We start from the raw sequence: 17681 nt of genomic DNA, 5'->3' as shown, positions 1-17681 counted from the left end.
GATTTTTAAATTGAAATGAACAGACTAGCATGCATAAGTGCAAGTTCAGAGGCATGCTTTTCCTGTACATGGGGATGGATTTCATGAGGACCATAATCCTTGCCTGTTTCCAAAGAGAGGAACACTTTTTGGGTAGTCAGAAAAGAGATTACAGGGAGGAGCATAGGATTATTAAGAGGAGCATCAGCAGATGAAGGAATGTTAGAGTCTTTCAAGATGGAGTTAGAGGAGAGAAGGGAACCAAATAGAGTAGCTTTGTCTACAGGAGGGGCAGCTATAGTACCATCAGATGGAAAAGTGAAGGAAAGGTAGAGCGACAGAAGTTTTTAGAGATGCCCTTAGATAGACACCAGAAAGACCTATCAGTGGATGACAATTAGCAGTTATTGCACTTCCTTGGAATAAAGGAATGCCCCAGGACCTTTTTTCCAGGAGCTTCTGCAAGTCCTAGGCTGTGCTTTACTCAGTTGCAGGACTCCTTTGAGATGGGAAGTTCTTTGATGAGATTGTGCACTTTCATGAACTGATGATGATACAGCCTCGCCAAAGGTGACTTTTCAATTGCTGTGTAACCTCAAGGAGGCAGAGTCCGATAATGCTGAGTATGGGATAACTTCATTGATCAATGAAAGTTAGATATTAGGGTACTCTTGTGTAAGATTATTCTCTTATACAACAGTATTTTGAATGCAAGGTTAATGTTTAGGATACACCTTCATGTATGTTATGTACCATGTGGAACACAAATGTAGTTGTGGGACATAATTCTTAGTTTCTATATGTATTGCACTATTGTCTTGTTTGAACTAATTGTATGATTTATACTCTTCAGGGCAATAAGGCTGTGAGCAATGATCATACATCGGTGAAGAAGTCTAATATAAAAAGCAGTTGTGGTCTGGGCTCGGGTAATAATCTAGTGAGTGGGCCTGGTAATACACCTAATAAAACCTCACCTATGTTTGGCCACCAACTAAAGAGGCCACATTCGGGCCCCACACCAGGTCACACCCACTCTCATCCCCAGCCACCTGTGAAAAAGCCAAAGTTGGGGTATCTTAAGGACATGAGTGCTGCTGAAGCTGGAAAGTATGCAACTCTGGCTGAATACGCCTTTTTTGACAAGGTACAGTTTGTTTTGGATAATTTATTTACTGTTATATCTCTAAGTGCCTACACTTAGATGTATATATATATATAGATAGATGAAATATATAGGTTTTTGTAGGAGTATGGTATTTGTTTTATCCACATCCATGTTTAACCAGTCTCCTGTCTCTCAGCATTGCTTGTGTCAAGCTTACCTTTAGTTAGTTGGGTCACTTTACCTCCTTAAAATGCCAACTTTGGCACTTTGGGAGTGCTCATTGATCATTCCTTAGGAGCTTAATTACTGATTTCCACAGGATGGCTGCTGCTTCACTGGTTGGGATACCTTGTGTTGTGCTGAATTTATAACATAGGCTATCTTGGCTGGGATAATGAAGTCCACCATCCCATATTCTACTAAATCATTCTCCAGCCCCTATTATGGTTTCATCATTCCTGCTCTGATGCCTATTGCATCAGGGATAGTGTGTTTTGGACCTTGAAACTCTTCCCTTCTCTAGAATCCCACTCTTCTTTCATTTTAATATGGAATCGCTGCAGAGCAGTTCATTGTAACGTCAGGCACACTTTCAGTAAAAGAATAAGTGCTGATTTGGCTTCTGACGAACTTGGCTGGTCTTAACCTAAAACATCTGAACTAACTACCTTGATTCAATATCTTCCCCTCTCTTCTATTGTAATCTATCTAAAGTTAATTATCCAACTGATAAATCCTTTGGGGAACAGCAGTACAGCTTCAGGAGTGGTAGAGGGTATGTGGAGCAATGTTTGTTTTGGGAAATTTATGTGAAACTACTTGAAGAAAGAGATTTGTATGTCTTTTTAGGACCTTGTAGTGACCCTATTGAAGATGTAGATGTATGATATGGAAGAGAAGTTAGTAGGTGCATTAAGGATAACTGGAGTTCACCAGTTACAGAGACTCTTGCCATGGCCACCCCTTTGAAGGAATTCCTGAAGGGAATTTATCAAGAAAGTAGAGAGGGACCCTGGCTTTCATTGGGGCTGGGTGAGATAACAAGCCAAATCCCATAGACCATGTGTTTAGGTCCCTCGTCACCAGCAGCCCCCCCTAGAGCATAGGGCCCTCACCTCCTGAGTTGTAGGGAGTTTTAATCTCAGACAATAACAACAACAAGAAAGTAAGGCATGTATGTGATTAGAGAGGGAGTAGGATGAGTGATTACAAATGAAGTAGGGTTTGCGTCAAGATTGTGTAATATCACTATGGCTGTTTAATTCATTCATGGGATGTATTTGAAAGTAAGCGTGAAGTTAGCATGAACAAAAGTATGATAATGAGGTGTAGAAGGATGGTCTAAGTTTTAATTGGGGGAACTTGGAGGCAGTGAAGTACCATTAAAAGAGAAAAGATTAATGTAGTAGGAAAAGGGGCTAAGAGCCTGGAAGCCTTGAGGAATGTGAGGAAGGAGTTGTTATTTGGTAGGGCATAAATGGGTATGTTGGAAGGTATAGAATGTTTAGATGAAAGTGGAGGAAATTTAGGGATGCAGGTATGTGTGAATGAGGTGTTTAGAATGTTAAGAGAATGATTGTTAAAAGGTTGTGAAATAAAAGGAGAAATGTATGGTGGATGGGTGAGATTAGAAATGCTTTGGAAGAAAAGGAAGCCATGTAGAAAGCCATGTAGTAGATCGCTCGAAAGGAATATATCAGAAGTTCATAAAGGAGGAGTGAAGGATATGAGATATATAAAGACTATATGATGTGTAAGATGTGTTAGGAACCTGATAAAAGAAAGCAGACAGAGTAGATGAAGATGTAGGAAGAAAGGTTTGTGAAAAGATCAGGGAAAATTAAAAAATTCAGTTGGAAGGAGGTGAAAAAGAAGATGTGTGTGTAAGAATGTAAATGTTGGAAGTATGGGAGAAAGTTGTTGAATCAAAAGGAGGAAGTGAAAGGAAGTTGGAAAACACATGTTGACTAACTGATGGGTGTGGGAGAAGGGTAGGCAAAATTTGTTACATGCATGGGTATGGAGGATGGAAGGAATAGTATATGAGTGCTAGGGCCTGTAGCAAAATGAGAGATAAGAAGGGCAATAATGAGGTTGAAGGCAGGAAAGGCACCTGGAGTGGAAGGGGAATATCACTGATATGCTGAAGTATGGAGGAATAAGTGTAGTAGTGTGGATGCATCTGATATGTAATTTTGCATAGAAATAGGTTTTGCCAAAGGATTGGGTCAAGTCTGTTATTTTTCATTTTGTTCTAAGGAAAAGGTGCTAAGGATGTATGTACCAGTTGTAGGGTTATAAGTGGGGGCTGGAAATCTTCCCCTCCAGTTTTTACTTTTTCAAAAGAAGGAACAGAGAAGGTGAGGATTTCCCTCTAAGGCTCAGTCCTCTGTTCTTGATGCTACCTTGCAAACATGGGAAGTGGCAAATATATTTAAAAAAAAAAGTATGTTAAGTTTTCTTTCTTTCTTTCATACTATTCGCCATTCCCCGTGTTAGCGAGGTAGCGTTAAGAACAGAGGACTGGGCCTTTGAGAGAAAATCCTCTCCTGGCCCCCTTCTCTGTTCCTTCTTTTGGAAAATTAAAAAAAAAACGAGAAGGGAGGATTTCCAGCCCCCTGCTCCCTTCCCTTTTAGTCGCCTTCTATGACACACAGGGAATATGTGGGAAGTATTCTTTCTCCCCTATCCCCAGGGATAAGTATGTTGAGGATACTAGGAAATATGTTTTCAAAAATGTTGAATGATGAGTGATGTAAGCGAAGAGCAACTGGGTTTTAGGATCGTTAGGTGATTTGTGGATCAGATTTTTGTGGTAAAGATGAGCATGGAAAAGTATTTAGTGAAACATATGAAGTGGTAGAGGATGTGTGGATCAGGTGTTTGCTTCGAAGAATGTATGTGAGAAATACTTAGAAAAGCAAATGGATTTATATATAGCATTTATGGATCTGGAGAAGGCATATGATAGAGTTGATAGAGATGCTCTGTGGAAGGTATTAAGAATATATGGTGTGGGAGGCAAGTTGTTAGAAGCAGTGAAAAGTTTTTATCGAGGATGTAAGGCATGTGTACGTGTGGGAAGAGAGGAAAGTGATTGGTTCTCAGTGAATGTAGGTTTGCGGCAGGGGTGTGTGATGGTTGTTTAATTTGTTTATGGATGGGGTTGTTAGGGAGGTGAATGCAAGAGTTTTGGAAAGAGGGGCAAGTATGAAGTCTGTTGGGGATGAGAGAGCTTGGGAAGTGAGTCAGTTGTTGTTCGCTGATGATACAGCGCTGGTGGCTGATTCATGTGAGAAACTGCAGAAGCTGGTGACTGAGTTTGGTAAAGTGTGTGAAAGAAGAAAGTTAAGAGTAAATGTGAATAAGAGCAAGGTTATTAGGTACAGTAGGGTTGAGGGTCAATTCAACTGGGAGGTGAGTTTGAATGGAGAAAAACTGGAGGAAGTGAAGTGTTTTAGATATCTGGGAGTGGATCTGGCAGCGGATGGAACCATGGAAGCAGAAGTGGATCATAGGTTGGGGGAGGGGGCGAAAATTCTGGGAGCCTTGAAGAATGTGTGGAAGGCGAGAACATTATCTCGGAAAGCAAAAATGGGTGTGTTTGAAGGAATAGTGGTTCCAACAATGTTGTACGGTTGCGAAGCGTGGGCTATGGATTGAGTTGTGCGCAGGAGGATGGATGTGCTGGAAATGAGATGTTTGAAGACAATGTGTGGTGTGAGGTGGTTTGATCGAGTAAGTAACGTAAGGGTAAGAGAGATGTGTGGAAATAAAAAGAGCGTGGTTGAGAGAGCAGAAGAGGGTGTTTTGAAATGGTTTGGTCACATGGAGAGAATGAGTGAGGAAAGATTGACCAAGAGGATATATGTGTCGGAGGTGGAGGGAACGAGGAGAAGAGGGAGACCAAATTGGAGGTGGAAAGATGGAGTGAAAAAGATTTTGTGTGATCGGGGCCTGAACATGCAGGAGGGTGAAAGGAGGGCAAAGAATAGAGTGAATTGGAGCGATGTGGTATACCGGGGTTGACGTGCTGTCAGTGGATTGAATCAAGGCATATGTATGGGGGTGGGTTGGGCCATTTCTTTCGTCTGTTTCCTTGCGCTACCTCGCAAACACGGGAGACAGCGACAAAGCAAAAAAAAAAAAAAAAAAAGGAAGTTGTATGCATCTTTTATGAATCTGGAGAAAGTGTATGACAGAGTTGAGCAGAATGCTTTTTGGGATGTGTTAAGGATAAATGGGGTAGGGGGACGGATGACTGTTGCATGTATAAGAGTGGATGGAGAATTGAGCAAAAGTTTCGGTATACATGTGGGGATAAGGCAGGGCTGTGTTATGTCACCATAACTTTTTAATATGTATTTATATATTTTTTTGGTATACTTGATTGCCATTTCCTGCATCAGCAAGGTAGCACCAGGAAATGGACAAAGAATGGCCCATCCACTCAAACACACACATATATATATATATATTTTTTTTTTTTTTTATACTTTGTTGCTGTCTCCTGCGTTTGCGAGGTAGCGCAAGGAAACAGAAATGGCCCAACCCCGCCCCCCATACACATGTATATACATACGACCACACATGCAAATATACATACCTACACAGCTTTCCATGGTTTACCCCAGACGCTTCACATGCCTTGATTCAATCCACTGACAGCACGTCAGCCCCGGTATACCACATCGCTCCAATTCACTCTATTCCTTGCCCTCCTTTCACCCTCCTGCATGTTCAGGCCCCGATCACACAAAATCTTTTTCACTCCATCTTTCCACCTCCAATTTGGTCTCCCTCTTCTCCTTGTTCCCTCCACCTCCAATACATATATCCTCTTGGTCAATCTTTCCTCACTCATCCTCTCCATGTGCCCAAACCACTTCAAAACACCCTCTTCTGCTCTCTCAACCACGCTCTTTTTATTTCCACACATCTCTCTTACCCTTACGTTACTCACTCGATCAAACCACCTCACACCACACATTGTCCTCAAACATCTCATTTCCAGCACATCCATCCTCCTGCGCACAACTCTATCCATAGCCCACGCCTCGCAACCATACAACATTGTTGGAACCACTATTCCCTCAAACATACCCATTTTTGCTTTTCGAGATAATGTTCTCGACTTCCACACATTCTTCAAGGCCCCCAGAATTTTCGCCCCCTCCCCCACCCTATGATCCACTTCCGCTTCCATGGTTCCATCCGCTGCCAGATCCACTCCCAGATATCTAAAACACTTCACTTCCTCCAGTTTTTCTCCATTCAAACTCACCTCCCAGTTGACTTGACCCTCAACCCTACTGTACCTAATAACCTTGCTCTTATTCACATTTACTCTTAACTTTCTTCTTCCACACACTTTACCAAACTCAGTCACCAGCTTCTGCAGTTTCACACATGAATCAGCCACCAGCGCTGTGTCATCAGCGAACAACAACTGACTCACTTCCCAAGCTCTCTCATCCCCAACAGACTTCATACTTGCCCCTCTCTCCAAAACTCTTGCATTTACCTCCCTAACAACCCCATGCATAAACAAATTAAACAACCATGGAGACATCACACACCCCTGCCGCAAACCTACATTCACTGAGAACCAATCACTTTCCTCTCTTCCTACACGTACACATGCCTTACATCCTCGATAAAAACTTTTCACTGCTTCTAACAACTTGCCTCCCACACCATATATTCTTAATACCTTCCACAGAGCATCTCTATCAACTCTATCATATGCCTTCTCCAGATCCATAAATGCTACATACAAATCCATTTGCTTTTCTAAGTATTTCTCACATACATTCTTCAAAGCAAACACCTGATCCACACATCCTCTACCACTTCTGAAACCACACTGCTCTTCCCCAATCTGATGCTCTGTACATGCCTTCACCCTCTCAATCAATACCCTCCCATATAATTTACCAGGAATACTCAACAAACTTATACCTCTGTAATTTGAGCACTCACTCTTATCCCCTTTGCCTTTGTACAATGGCACTATGCACGCATTCCGCCAATCCTCAGGCACCTCACCATGAGTCATTTTTTTCTTTCTTTTAAACTATTCGCCATTTCCCGCGTTAGCGAGGTAGCATTAAGAACAGAGGACTGGGCCTTTGAGGGAATACCCTCACCTGGCCCAATTCTCTGTTCCTTCTTTTGGAAAATTAAAAAAAACGAGAGGGGAGGATTTCCAGCCCCCCGCTCCCTCCCCTTTTAGTCGCCTTCTACGACACGCAGGGAATACGTGGGAAGTATTCTTAATCCCCTATCCCCAGGGATAATATATATATATATTTTTTTTTTTTATATACTTTGTCGCTGTCTCCCGCGTTTGCGAGGTAGCGCTAGGAAACAGACGAAAGAAATGGCCCAACCCACCCCCATACACATGTATATACATACGTCCACACACGCAAATATACATACCTGCACAGCTTTCCATGGTTTACCCCAGACGCTTCACATGCCTTGATATACATACGTCCACACACGCAAATATACATACCTGCACAGCTTTCCATGGTGTACCCCAGACGCTTCACATGCCTTGATTCAATCCACTGACAGCACGTCAACCGCGGTATACCACATCGATCCAATTCACTCTATTCCTTGCCCTCCTTTCACCCTCCTGCATGTTCAGGCCCCGATCACACAAAATCTTTTTCACTCCATCTTTCCACCTCCAATTTGGTCTCCCTCTTCTCCTCGTTCCCTCCACCTCCGACACATATATCCTCTTGGTCAATCTTTCCTCACTCATCCTCTCCATGTGCCCAAACCACTTCAAAACACCCTCTTCTGCTCTCTCAACCACGCTCCTTTTATTTCCACACATCTCTCTTACCCTTACGTTACTCACTCGATCAAACCACCTCACACCACACATTGTCCTCAAACATCTCATTTCCAGCACATCCATCCTCCTGCGCACAACTCTATCCATAGCCCACGCCTCGCAACCATACAACATTGTTGGAACCACTATTCCTTCAAACATACCCATTTTTGCTTTCCGAGATAATGTTCTCGACTTCCACACATTCTTCAAGGCCCCCAGAATTTTCGCCCCCTCTCCCACTCTATGATCCACTTCCGCTTCCATGGTCCCATCCGCTGCCAGATCCACTCCCAGATATCTAAAACACTTCACTTCCTCCAGTTTTTCTCCATTCAAACTCACCTCCCAATTGACTTGACCCTCAACCCTACTGTACCTAATAACCTTGCTCTTATTCACATTTACTCTTAACTTTCTTCTTCCACACACTTTACCAAACTCAGTCACCAGCTTCTGCAGTTTCTCACATGAATCAGCCACCAGCGCTGTATCATCAGCGAACAACAACTGACTCACTTCCCAAGCTCTCTCATCCCCAACAGACTTCATACTTGCCCCTCTTTCCAAAACTCTTGCATTTACCTCCCTAACAACCCCATCCATAAACAAATTAAACAACCATGGAGACATCACACACCCCTGCCGCAAACCTACATTCACTGAGAACCTAATCACTTTCCTCTCTTCCTACACGTACACATGCCTTACATCCTCGATAAAAACTTTTCACTGCTTCTAACAACTTTCCTCCCACACCATATATTCTTAATACCTTCCTCAGAGCATCTCTATCAACTCTATCATATGCCTTCTCCAGATCCATAAATGCTACATACAAATCCATTTGCTTTTCTAAGTATTTCTCACATACATTCTTCAAAGCAAACACCTGATCCACACATCCTCTACCACTTCTGAAACCACACTGCTCTTCCCCAATCTGATGCTCTGTACATGCCTTCACCCTCTCAATCAATACCCTCCCATATAACTTACCAGGAATACTCAACAAACTTATACCTCTGTAATTTGAGCACTCACTCTTATCCCCTTTGCCTTTGTACAATGGCACTATGCACGCATTCCGCCAATCCTCAGGCACCTCACCATGAGTCATACATACATTAAATAACCTTACCAACCAGTCAACAATACAGTCACCCCCTTTTTTAATAAATTCCACTGCAATACCATCCAAACCTGCTGCCTTGCCGGCTTTCATCTTCCGCAAAGCTTTCACTACCTCTTCTCTGTTTACCAAATCATTTTCCCTAACCCTCTCACTTTGCACACCACCTCGACCAAAACACCCTATATCTGCCACTCTATCATCAAACACATTCAACAAACCTTCAAAATACTCACTCCATCTCCTTCTCACATCACCACTACTTGTTATCACCTCCCCATTTGCGCCCTTCACTGAAGTTCCCATTTGCTCCCTTGTCTTACGCACTTTATTTACCTCCTTCCAGAACATCTTTTTATTCTCCCTAAAATTTAATGATACTCTCTCACCCCAACTCTCATTTGCCCATGAGTCATACATACATTAAATAACCTTACCAACCAGTCAACAATACAGTCACCCCCTTTTTTAATAAATTCCACTGCAATACCATATTTATTATATTTATTTCATTATACATAATCTCTGTTTTCCACATCAGTGAAGTAGTGCCAAGAAACAGATGAAGAATGGCCCATCCACTCAAATACACATGTATGTACATAAACGCCCATATACGCACATATACATAACGACATATACATACACACACACACACACACACATATATATATATATATATATATATATATATATATATATATATATATATATATATATATACACATGTACATATTCATACTTGCATGCCTTCATCCATTCCTGTCACTACCCCACCCCACTGGAAACTTGTTACCCCCTGCTTCAATGAAGTAGCACCAGGAAAACAGACAAAAAAAGCTACATTCTTTCACACTCAGCCTCTAGCTGTTTTTTGTAGTGCACAGAAACCACAGCTCCCTATCCACATCCAGGCCCCACAGACCTTTCCATGGTTTACCCCAGACACTTTACATGCCCTGGCTCAGTCCATTGATAGCACATCAACCCCGATATACCACATCGTTCCAATTTGCTATATTCCTTGTTGAATGTGTTTGATGGTAGAGTAGCAGATATAGAGTGTCTTGGTCGGGGTGGTATGTGAAGTGAGAGGGTCTGGGAGAATGGTTTAGTTAAGAGAGAAGAGGTAGTGAAACCCTTGCAGAAGATGAAATCCGGCAAGGCAGCGGGTTTGGATGGTATTGCAGTGGAATTTATTAAAAGAGGGGGTGACTGTGTTGTTGATTGGTCGGTAAGGATATTCAGTGTATGTGTAGATCATAGTGAAGTGCCTGGAGGTTGGAGGAATGCATTATAGTGCCATTGTATGAAGGCAAAGGGGATAAATGTGAGTGTTCAAACTACAGAGACCTAAATATGTTGAGTATTCCTGGAAAATTGTATGGGAAGGTATTGATTGAGAGGGTGAAGGCATGTACAGAGCATCAGATTGGGGAGGAGCAGCATGATTTCAGAAGTGATTGAGGATGTGTGGATCAGGTGTTTGCTTTGAAGAATGTGTGGGAGAAACATTTAGAAATGCAGGTGGATATGTATGTGGAATTTATGAATCTTGGAGAAGGCATATGACAGGGTTGATAGAGATGCTTTGTGTAAGGTCTTAAGAATATATGGTGTGGGAGGTAAGCTGTTAGAAGCAGTGAAAAGTTTTTATCAAGGATGTAAGGCATGTGTACAAGTAGGGAGAGAGGAGACTAACTGGTTCCTAGTGAAGGTTGTTCTGTGGCAGGGATGTGTGATGTCTTCATGGTGGTTTACTTTGTTTTTGGATGGGTAGGTTAGGGAGGTAAATGCAAGAGTTTTGGAGAGAGGGGTGACTATGCAGTCTGTTGGGGATGAAAGGGCATGGAAAGTGAGTGTGTTGTTTGCTGATGATACAGCACTGGTGGCTGATTCAAGTGAGAAACTGCAAAAGTTGGTAACTGAGTTTGGAAAAGTGAGTGAAAGGAGAAAATTGAGCGTAAATGCGAATAAGAGGAGAAAGGTTGGAGTAAGTGAAGTGTTTTTGATATCTTGGAGTGGACTTTGCAGCAAATGGAACCATGGAAGCAGAGGGGACTCACATGGTGGGGGAGGGGGCGAAAATTCTGGGAGCCTTGAAGAATGTGTGGAAGTCGAGAACATTATCTCGGAAAGCAAAAATGGGTATGTTTGAAGGAATAGTGGTTCCAACAATGTTGTACGGTTGCGAAGCGTGGGCTATGGATTGAGTTGTGCGCAGGAGGATGGATGTGCTGGAAATGAGATGTTTGAAGACAATGTGTGGTGTGAGGTGGTTTGATCGAGTAAGTAACGTAAGGGTAAGAGAGATGTGTGGAAATAAAAAGAGCGTGGTTGAGAGAGCAGAAGAGGGTGTTTTGAAATGGTTTGGTCACATGGAGAGAATGAGTGAGGAAAGATTGACCAAGAGGATATATGTGTCGGAGGTGGAGGGAACGAGGAGAAGAGGGAGACCAAATTGGAGGTGGAAAGATGGAGTGAAAAAGATTTTGTGTGATCGGGGCCTGAACATGCAGGAGGGTGAAAGGAGGGCAAAGAATAGAGTGAATTGGAGCGATGTGGTATACCGGGGTTGACGTGCTGTCAGTGGATTGAATCAAGGCATATGTATGGGGGTGGGTTGGGCCATTTCTTTCGTCTGTTTCCTTGCGCTACCTCGCAAACACGGGAGACAGCGACAAAGCAAAAAAAAAAAAAAAAAAGGAAGTTGTATGCATCTTTTATGAATCTGGAGAAAGTGTATGACAGAGTTGAGCAGAATGCTTTTTGGGATGTGTTAAGGATAAATGGGGTAGGGGGACGGATGACTGTTGCATGTATAAGAGTGGATGGAGAATTGAGCAAAAGTTTCGGTATACATGTGGGGATAAGGCAGGGCTGTGTTATGTCACCATAACTTTTTAATATGTATTTATATATTTTTTTGGTATACTTGATTGCCATTTCCTGCATCAGCAAGGTAGCACCAGGAAATGGACAAAGAATGGCCCATCCACTCAAACACACACATATATATATATTTTTTTTTTTTTTTTTTTATACTTTGTTGCTGTCTCCTGCGTTTGCGAGGTAGCGCAAGGAAACAGAAATGGCCCAACCCCCCCCCCATACACATGTATATACATACGACCACACATGCAAATATACATACCTACACAGCTTTCCATGGTTTACCCCAGACGCTTCACATGCCTTGATTCAATCCACTGACAGCACGTCAGCCCCGGTATACCACATCGCTCCAATTCACTCTATTCCTTGCCCTCCTTTCACCCTCCTGCATGTTCAGGCCCCGATCACACAAAATCTTTTTCACTCCATCTTTCCACCTCCAATTTGGTCTCCCTCTTCTCCTTGTTCCCTCCACCTCCAATACATATATCCTCTTGGTCAATCTTTCCTCACTCATCCTCTCCATGTGCCCAAACCACTTCAAAACACCCTCTTCTGCTCTCTCAACCACGCTCTTTTTATTTCCACACATCTCTCTTACCCTTACGTTACTCACTCGATCAAACCACCTCACACCACACATTGTCCTCAAACATCTCATTTCCAGCACATCCATCCTCCTGCGCACAACTCTATCCATAGCCCACGCCTCGCAACCATACAACATTGTTGGAACCACTATTCCCTCAAACATACCCATTTTTGCTTTTCGAGATAATGTTCTCGACTTCCACACATTCTTCAAGGCCCCCAGAATTTTCGCCCCCTCCCCCACCCTATGATCCACTTCCGCTTCCATGGTTCCATCCGCTGCCAGATCCACTCCCAGATATCTAAAACACTTCACTTCCTCCAGTTTTTCTCCATTCAAACTCACCTCCCAGTTGACTTGACCCTCAACCCTACTGTACCTAATAACCTTGCTCTTATTCACATTTACTCTTAACTTTCTTCTTCCACACACTTTACCAAACTCAGTCACCAGCTTCTGCAGTTTCACACATGAATCAGCCACCAGCGCTGTGTCATCAGCGAACAACAACTGACTCACTTCCCAAGCTCTCTCATCCCCAACAGACTTCATACTTGCCCCTCTCTCCAAAACTCTTGCATTTACCTCCCTAACAACCCCATGCATAAACAAATTAAACAACCATGGAGACATCACACACCCCTGCCGCAAACCTACATTCACTGAGAACCAATCACTTTCCTCTCTTCCTACACGTACACATGCCTTACATCCTCGATAAAAACTTTTCACTGCTTCTAACAACTTGCCTCCCACACCATATATTCTTAATACCTTCCACAGAGCATCTCTATCAACTCTATCATATGCCTTCTCCAGATCCATAAATGCTACATACAAATCCATTTGCTTTTCTAAGTATTTCTCACATACATTCTTCAAAGCAAACACCTGATCCACACATCCTCTACCACTTCTGAAACCACACTGCTCTTCCCCAATCTGATGCTCTGTACATGCCTTCACCCTCTCAATCAATACCCTCCCATATAATTTACCAGGAATACTCAACAAACTTATACCTCTGTAATTTGAGCACTCACTCTTATCCCCTTTGCCTTTGTACAATGGCACTATGCACGCATTCCGCCAATCCTCAGGCACCTCACCATGAGTCATTTTTTTCTTTCTTTTAAACTATTCGCCATTTCCCGCGTTAGCGAGGTAGCATTAAGAACAGAGGACTGGGCCTTTGAGGGAATACCCTCACCTGGCCCAATTCTCTGTTCCTTCTTTTGGAAAATTAAAAAAAACGAGAGGGGAGGATTTCCAGCCCCCCGCTCCCTCCCCTTTTAGTCGCCTTCTACGACACGCAGGGAATACGTGGGAAGTATTCTTAATCCCCTATCCCCAGGGATAATATATATATATATTTTTTTTTTTTATATACTTTGTCGCTGTCTCCCGCGTTTGCGAGGTAGCGCTAGGAAACAGACGAAAGAAATGGCCCAACCCACCCCCATACACATGTATATACATACGTCCACACACGCAAATATACATACCTGCACAGCTTTCCATGGTTTACCCCAGACGCTTCACATGCCTTGATATACATACGTCCACACACGCAAATATACATACCTGCACAGCTTTCCATGGTGTACCCCAGACGCTTCACATGCCTTGATTCAATCCACTGACAGCACGTCAACCGCGGTATACCACATCGATCCAATTCACTCTATTCCTTGCCCTCCTTTCACCCTCCTGCATGTTCAGGCCCCGATCACACAAAATCTTTTTCACTCCATCTTTCCACCTCCAATTTGGTCTCCCTCTTCTCCTCGTTCCCTCCACCTCCGACACATATATCCTCTTGGTCAATCTTTCCTCACTCATCCTCTCCATGTGCCCAAACCACTTCAAAACACCCTCTTCTGCTCTCTCAACCACGCTCCTTTTATTTCCACACATCTCTCTTACCCTTACGTTACTCACTCGATCAAACCACCTCACACCACACATTGTCCTCAAACATCTCATTTCCAGCACATCCATCCTCCTGCGCACAACTCTATCCATAGCCCACGCCTCGCAACCATACAACATTGTTGGAACCACTATTCCTTCAAACATACCCATTTTTGCTTTCCGAGATAATGTTCTCGACTTCCACACATTCTTCAAGGCCCCCAGAATTTTCGCCCCCTCTCCCACTCTATGATCCACTTCCGCTTCCATGGTCCCATCCGCTGCCAGATCCACTCCCAGATATCTAAAACACTTCACTTCCTCCAGTTTTTCTCCATTCAAACTCACCTCCCAATTGACTTGACCCTCAACCCTACTGTACCTAATAACCTTGCTCTTATTCACATTTACTCTTAACTTTCTTCTTCCACACACTTTACCAAACTCAGTCACCAGCTTCTGCAGTTTCTCACATGAATCAGCCACCAGCGCTGTATCATCAGCGAACAACAACTGACTCACTTCCCAAGCTCTCTCATCCCCAACAGACTTCATACTTGCCCCTCTTTCCAAAACTCTTGCATTTACCTCCCTAACAACCCCATCCATAAACAAATTAAACAACCATGGAGACATCACACACCCCTGCCGCAAACCTACATTCACTGAGAACCTAATCACTTTCCTCTCTTCCTACACGTACACATGCCTTACATCCTCGATAAAAACTTTTCACTGCTTCTAACAACTTTCCTCCCACACCATATATTCTTAATACCTTCCTCAGAGCATCTCTATCAACTCTATCATATGCCTTCTCCAGATCCATAAATGCTACATACAAATCCATTTGCTTTTCTAAGTATTTCTCACATACATTCTTCAAAGCAAACACCTGATCCACACATCCTCTACCACTTCTGAAACCACACTGCTCTTCCCCAATCTGATGCTCTGTACATGCCTTCACCCTCTCAATCAATACCCTCCCATATAACTTACCAGGAATACTCAACAAACTTATACCTCTGTAATTTGAGCACTCACTCTTATCCCCTTTGCCTTTGTACAATGGCACTATGCACGCATTCCGCCAATCCTCAGGCACCTCACCATGAGTCATACATACATTAAATAACCTTACCAACCAGTCAACAATACAGTCACCCCCTTTTTTAATAAATTCCACTGCAATACCATCCAAACCTGCTGCCTTGCCGGCTTTCATCTTCCGCAAAGCTTTCACTACCTCTTCTCTGTTTACCAAATCATTTTCCCTAACCCTCTCACTTTGCACACCACCTCGACCAAAACACCCTATATCTGCCACTCTATCATCAAACACATTCAACAAACCTTCAAAATACTCACTCCATCTCCTTCTCACATCACCACTACTTGTTATCACCTCCCCATTTGCGCCCTTCACTGAAGTTCCCATTTGCTCCCTTGTCTTACGCACTTTATTTACCTCCTTCCAGAACATCTTTTTATTCTCCCTAAAATTTAATGATACTCTCTCACCCCAACTCTCATTTGCCCATGAGTCATACATACATTAAATAACCTTACCAACCAGTCAACAATACAGTCACCCCCTTTTTTAATAAATTCCACTGCAATACCATATTTATTATATTTATTTCATTATACATAATCTCTGTTTTCCACATCAGTGAAGTAGTGCCAAGAAACAGATGAAGAATGGCCCATCCACTCAAATACACATGTATGTACATAAACGCCCATATACGCACATATACATAACGACATATACATACACACACACACACACACATATATATATATATATATATATATATATATATATATATATATATATATATATATATATATATATATACACATACATGTACATATTCATACTTGCATGCCTTCATCCATTCCTGTCACTACCCCACCCCACTGGAAACTTGTTACCCCCTGCTTCAATGAAGTAGCACCAGGAAAACAGACAAAAAAAGCTACATTCTTTCACACTCAGCCTCTAGCTGTTTTTTGTAGTGCACAGAAACCACAGCTCCCTATCCACATCCAGGCCCCACAGACCTTTCCATGGTTTACCCCAGACACTTTACATGCCCTGGCTCAGTCCATTGATAGCACATCAACCCCGATATACCACATCGTTCCAATTTGCTATATTCCTTGTTGAATGTGTTTGATGGTAGAGTAGCAGATATAGAGTGTCTTGGTCGGGGTGGTATGTGAAGTGAGAGGGTCTGGGAGAATGGTTTAGTTAAGAGAGAAGAGGTAGTGAAACCCTTGCAGAAGATGAAATCCGGCAAGGCAGCGGGTTTGGATGGTATTGCAGTGGAATTTATTAAAAGAGGGGGTGACTGTGTTGTTGATTGGTCGGTAAGGATATTCAGTGTATGTGTAGATCATAGTGAAGTGCCTGGAGGTTGGAGGAATGCATTATAGTGCCATTGTATGAAGGCAAAGGGGATAAATGTGAGTGTTCAAACTACAGAGACCTAAATATGTTGAGTATTCCTGGAAAATTGTATGGGAAGGTATTGATTGAGAGGGTGAAGGCATGTACAGAGCATCAGATTGGGGAGGAGCAGCATGATTTCAGAAGTGATTGAGGATGTGTGGATCAGGTGTTTGCTTTGAAGAATGTGTGGGAGAAACATTTAGAAATGCAGGTGGATATGTATGTGGAATTTATGAATCTTGGAGAAGGCATATGACAGGGTTGATAGAGATGCTTTGTGTAAGGTCTTAAGAATATATGGTGTGGGAGGTAAGCTGTTAGAAGCAGTGAAAAGTTTTTATCAAGGATGTAAGGCATGTGTACAAGTAGGGAGAGAGGAGACTAACTGGTTCCTAGTGAAGGTTGTTCTGTGGCAGGGATGTGTGATGTCTTCATGGTGGTTTACTTTGTTTTTGGATGGGTAGGTTAGGGAGGTAAATGCAAGAGTTTTGGAGAGAGGGGTGACTATGCAGTCTGTTGGGGATGAAAGGGCATGGAAAGTGAGTGTGTTGTTTGCTGATGATACAGCACTGGTGGCTGATTCAAGTGAGAAACTGCAAAAGTTGGTAACTGAGTTTGGAAAAGTGAGTGAAAGGAGAAAATTGAGCGTAAATGCGAATAAGAGGAGAAAGGTTGGAGTAAGTGAAGTGTTTTTGATATCTTGGAGTGGACTTTGCAGCAAATGGAACCATGGAAGCAGAGGGG

General features: G+C 42.8%; 1 protein-coding gene across 7 annotated transcripts in view; it reads left to right on the top strand.

The window, feature by feature from the left end:
- Sin3A (SIN3 transcription regulator family member A) overlaps nucleotides 1–17681 on the top strand; it is a 206648-nt gene that overhangs the window by 125223 nt on the left and 63744 nt on the right. For all 7 annotated transcript variants that reach the window (XM_071686749.1, XM_071686748.1, XM_071686743.1 and 4 more), the window contains one exon: nucleotides 833–1126. In XM_071686749.1, coding sequence (XP_071542850.1) covers nucleotides 833–1126 — 294 coding nt within the window. The remainder of the gene's footprint in view (nucleotides 1–832; nucleotides 1127–17681) is intronic.

This window comes from Panulirus ornatus, chromosome 42 (genome assembly GCF_036320965.1).
Source record: "Panulirus ornatus isolate Po-2019 chromosome 42, ASM3632096v1, whole genome shotgun sequence".
NCBI lineage: Eukaryota > Metazoa > Arthropoda > Malacostraca > Decapoda > Palinuridae > Panulirus > Panulirus ornatus.
The sequence above is the reverse complement of the archived record's forward strand: the minus strand, read 5'-3'. Positions and strand labels throughout refer to the sequence as shown.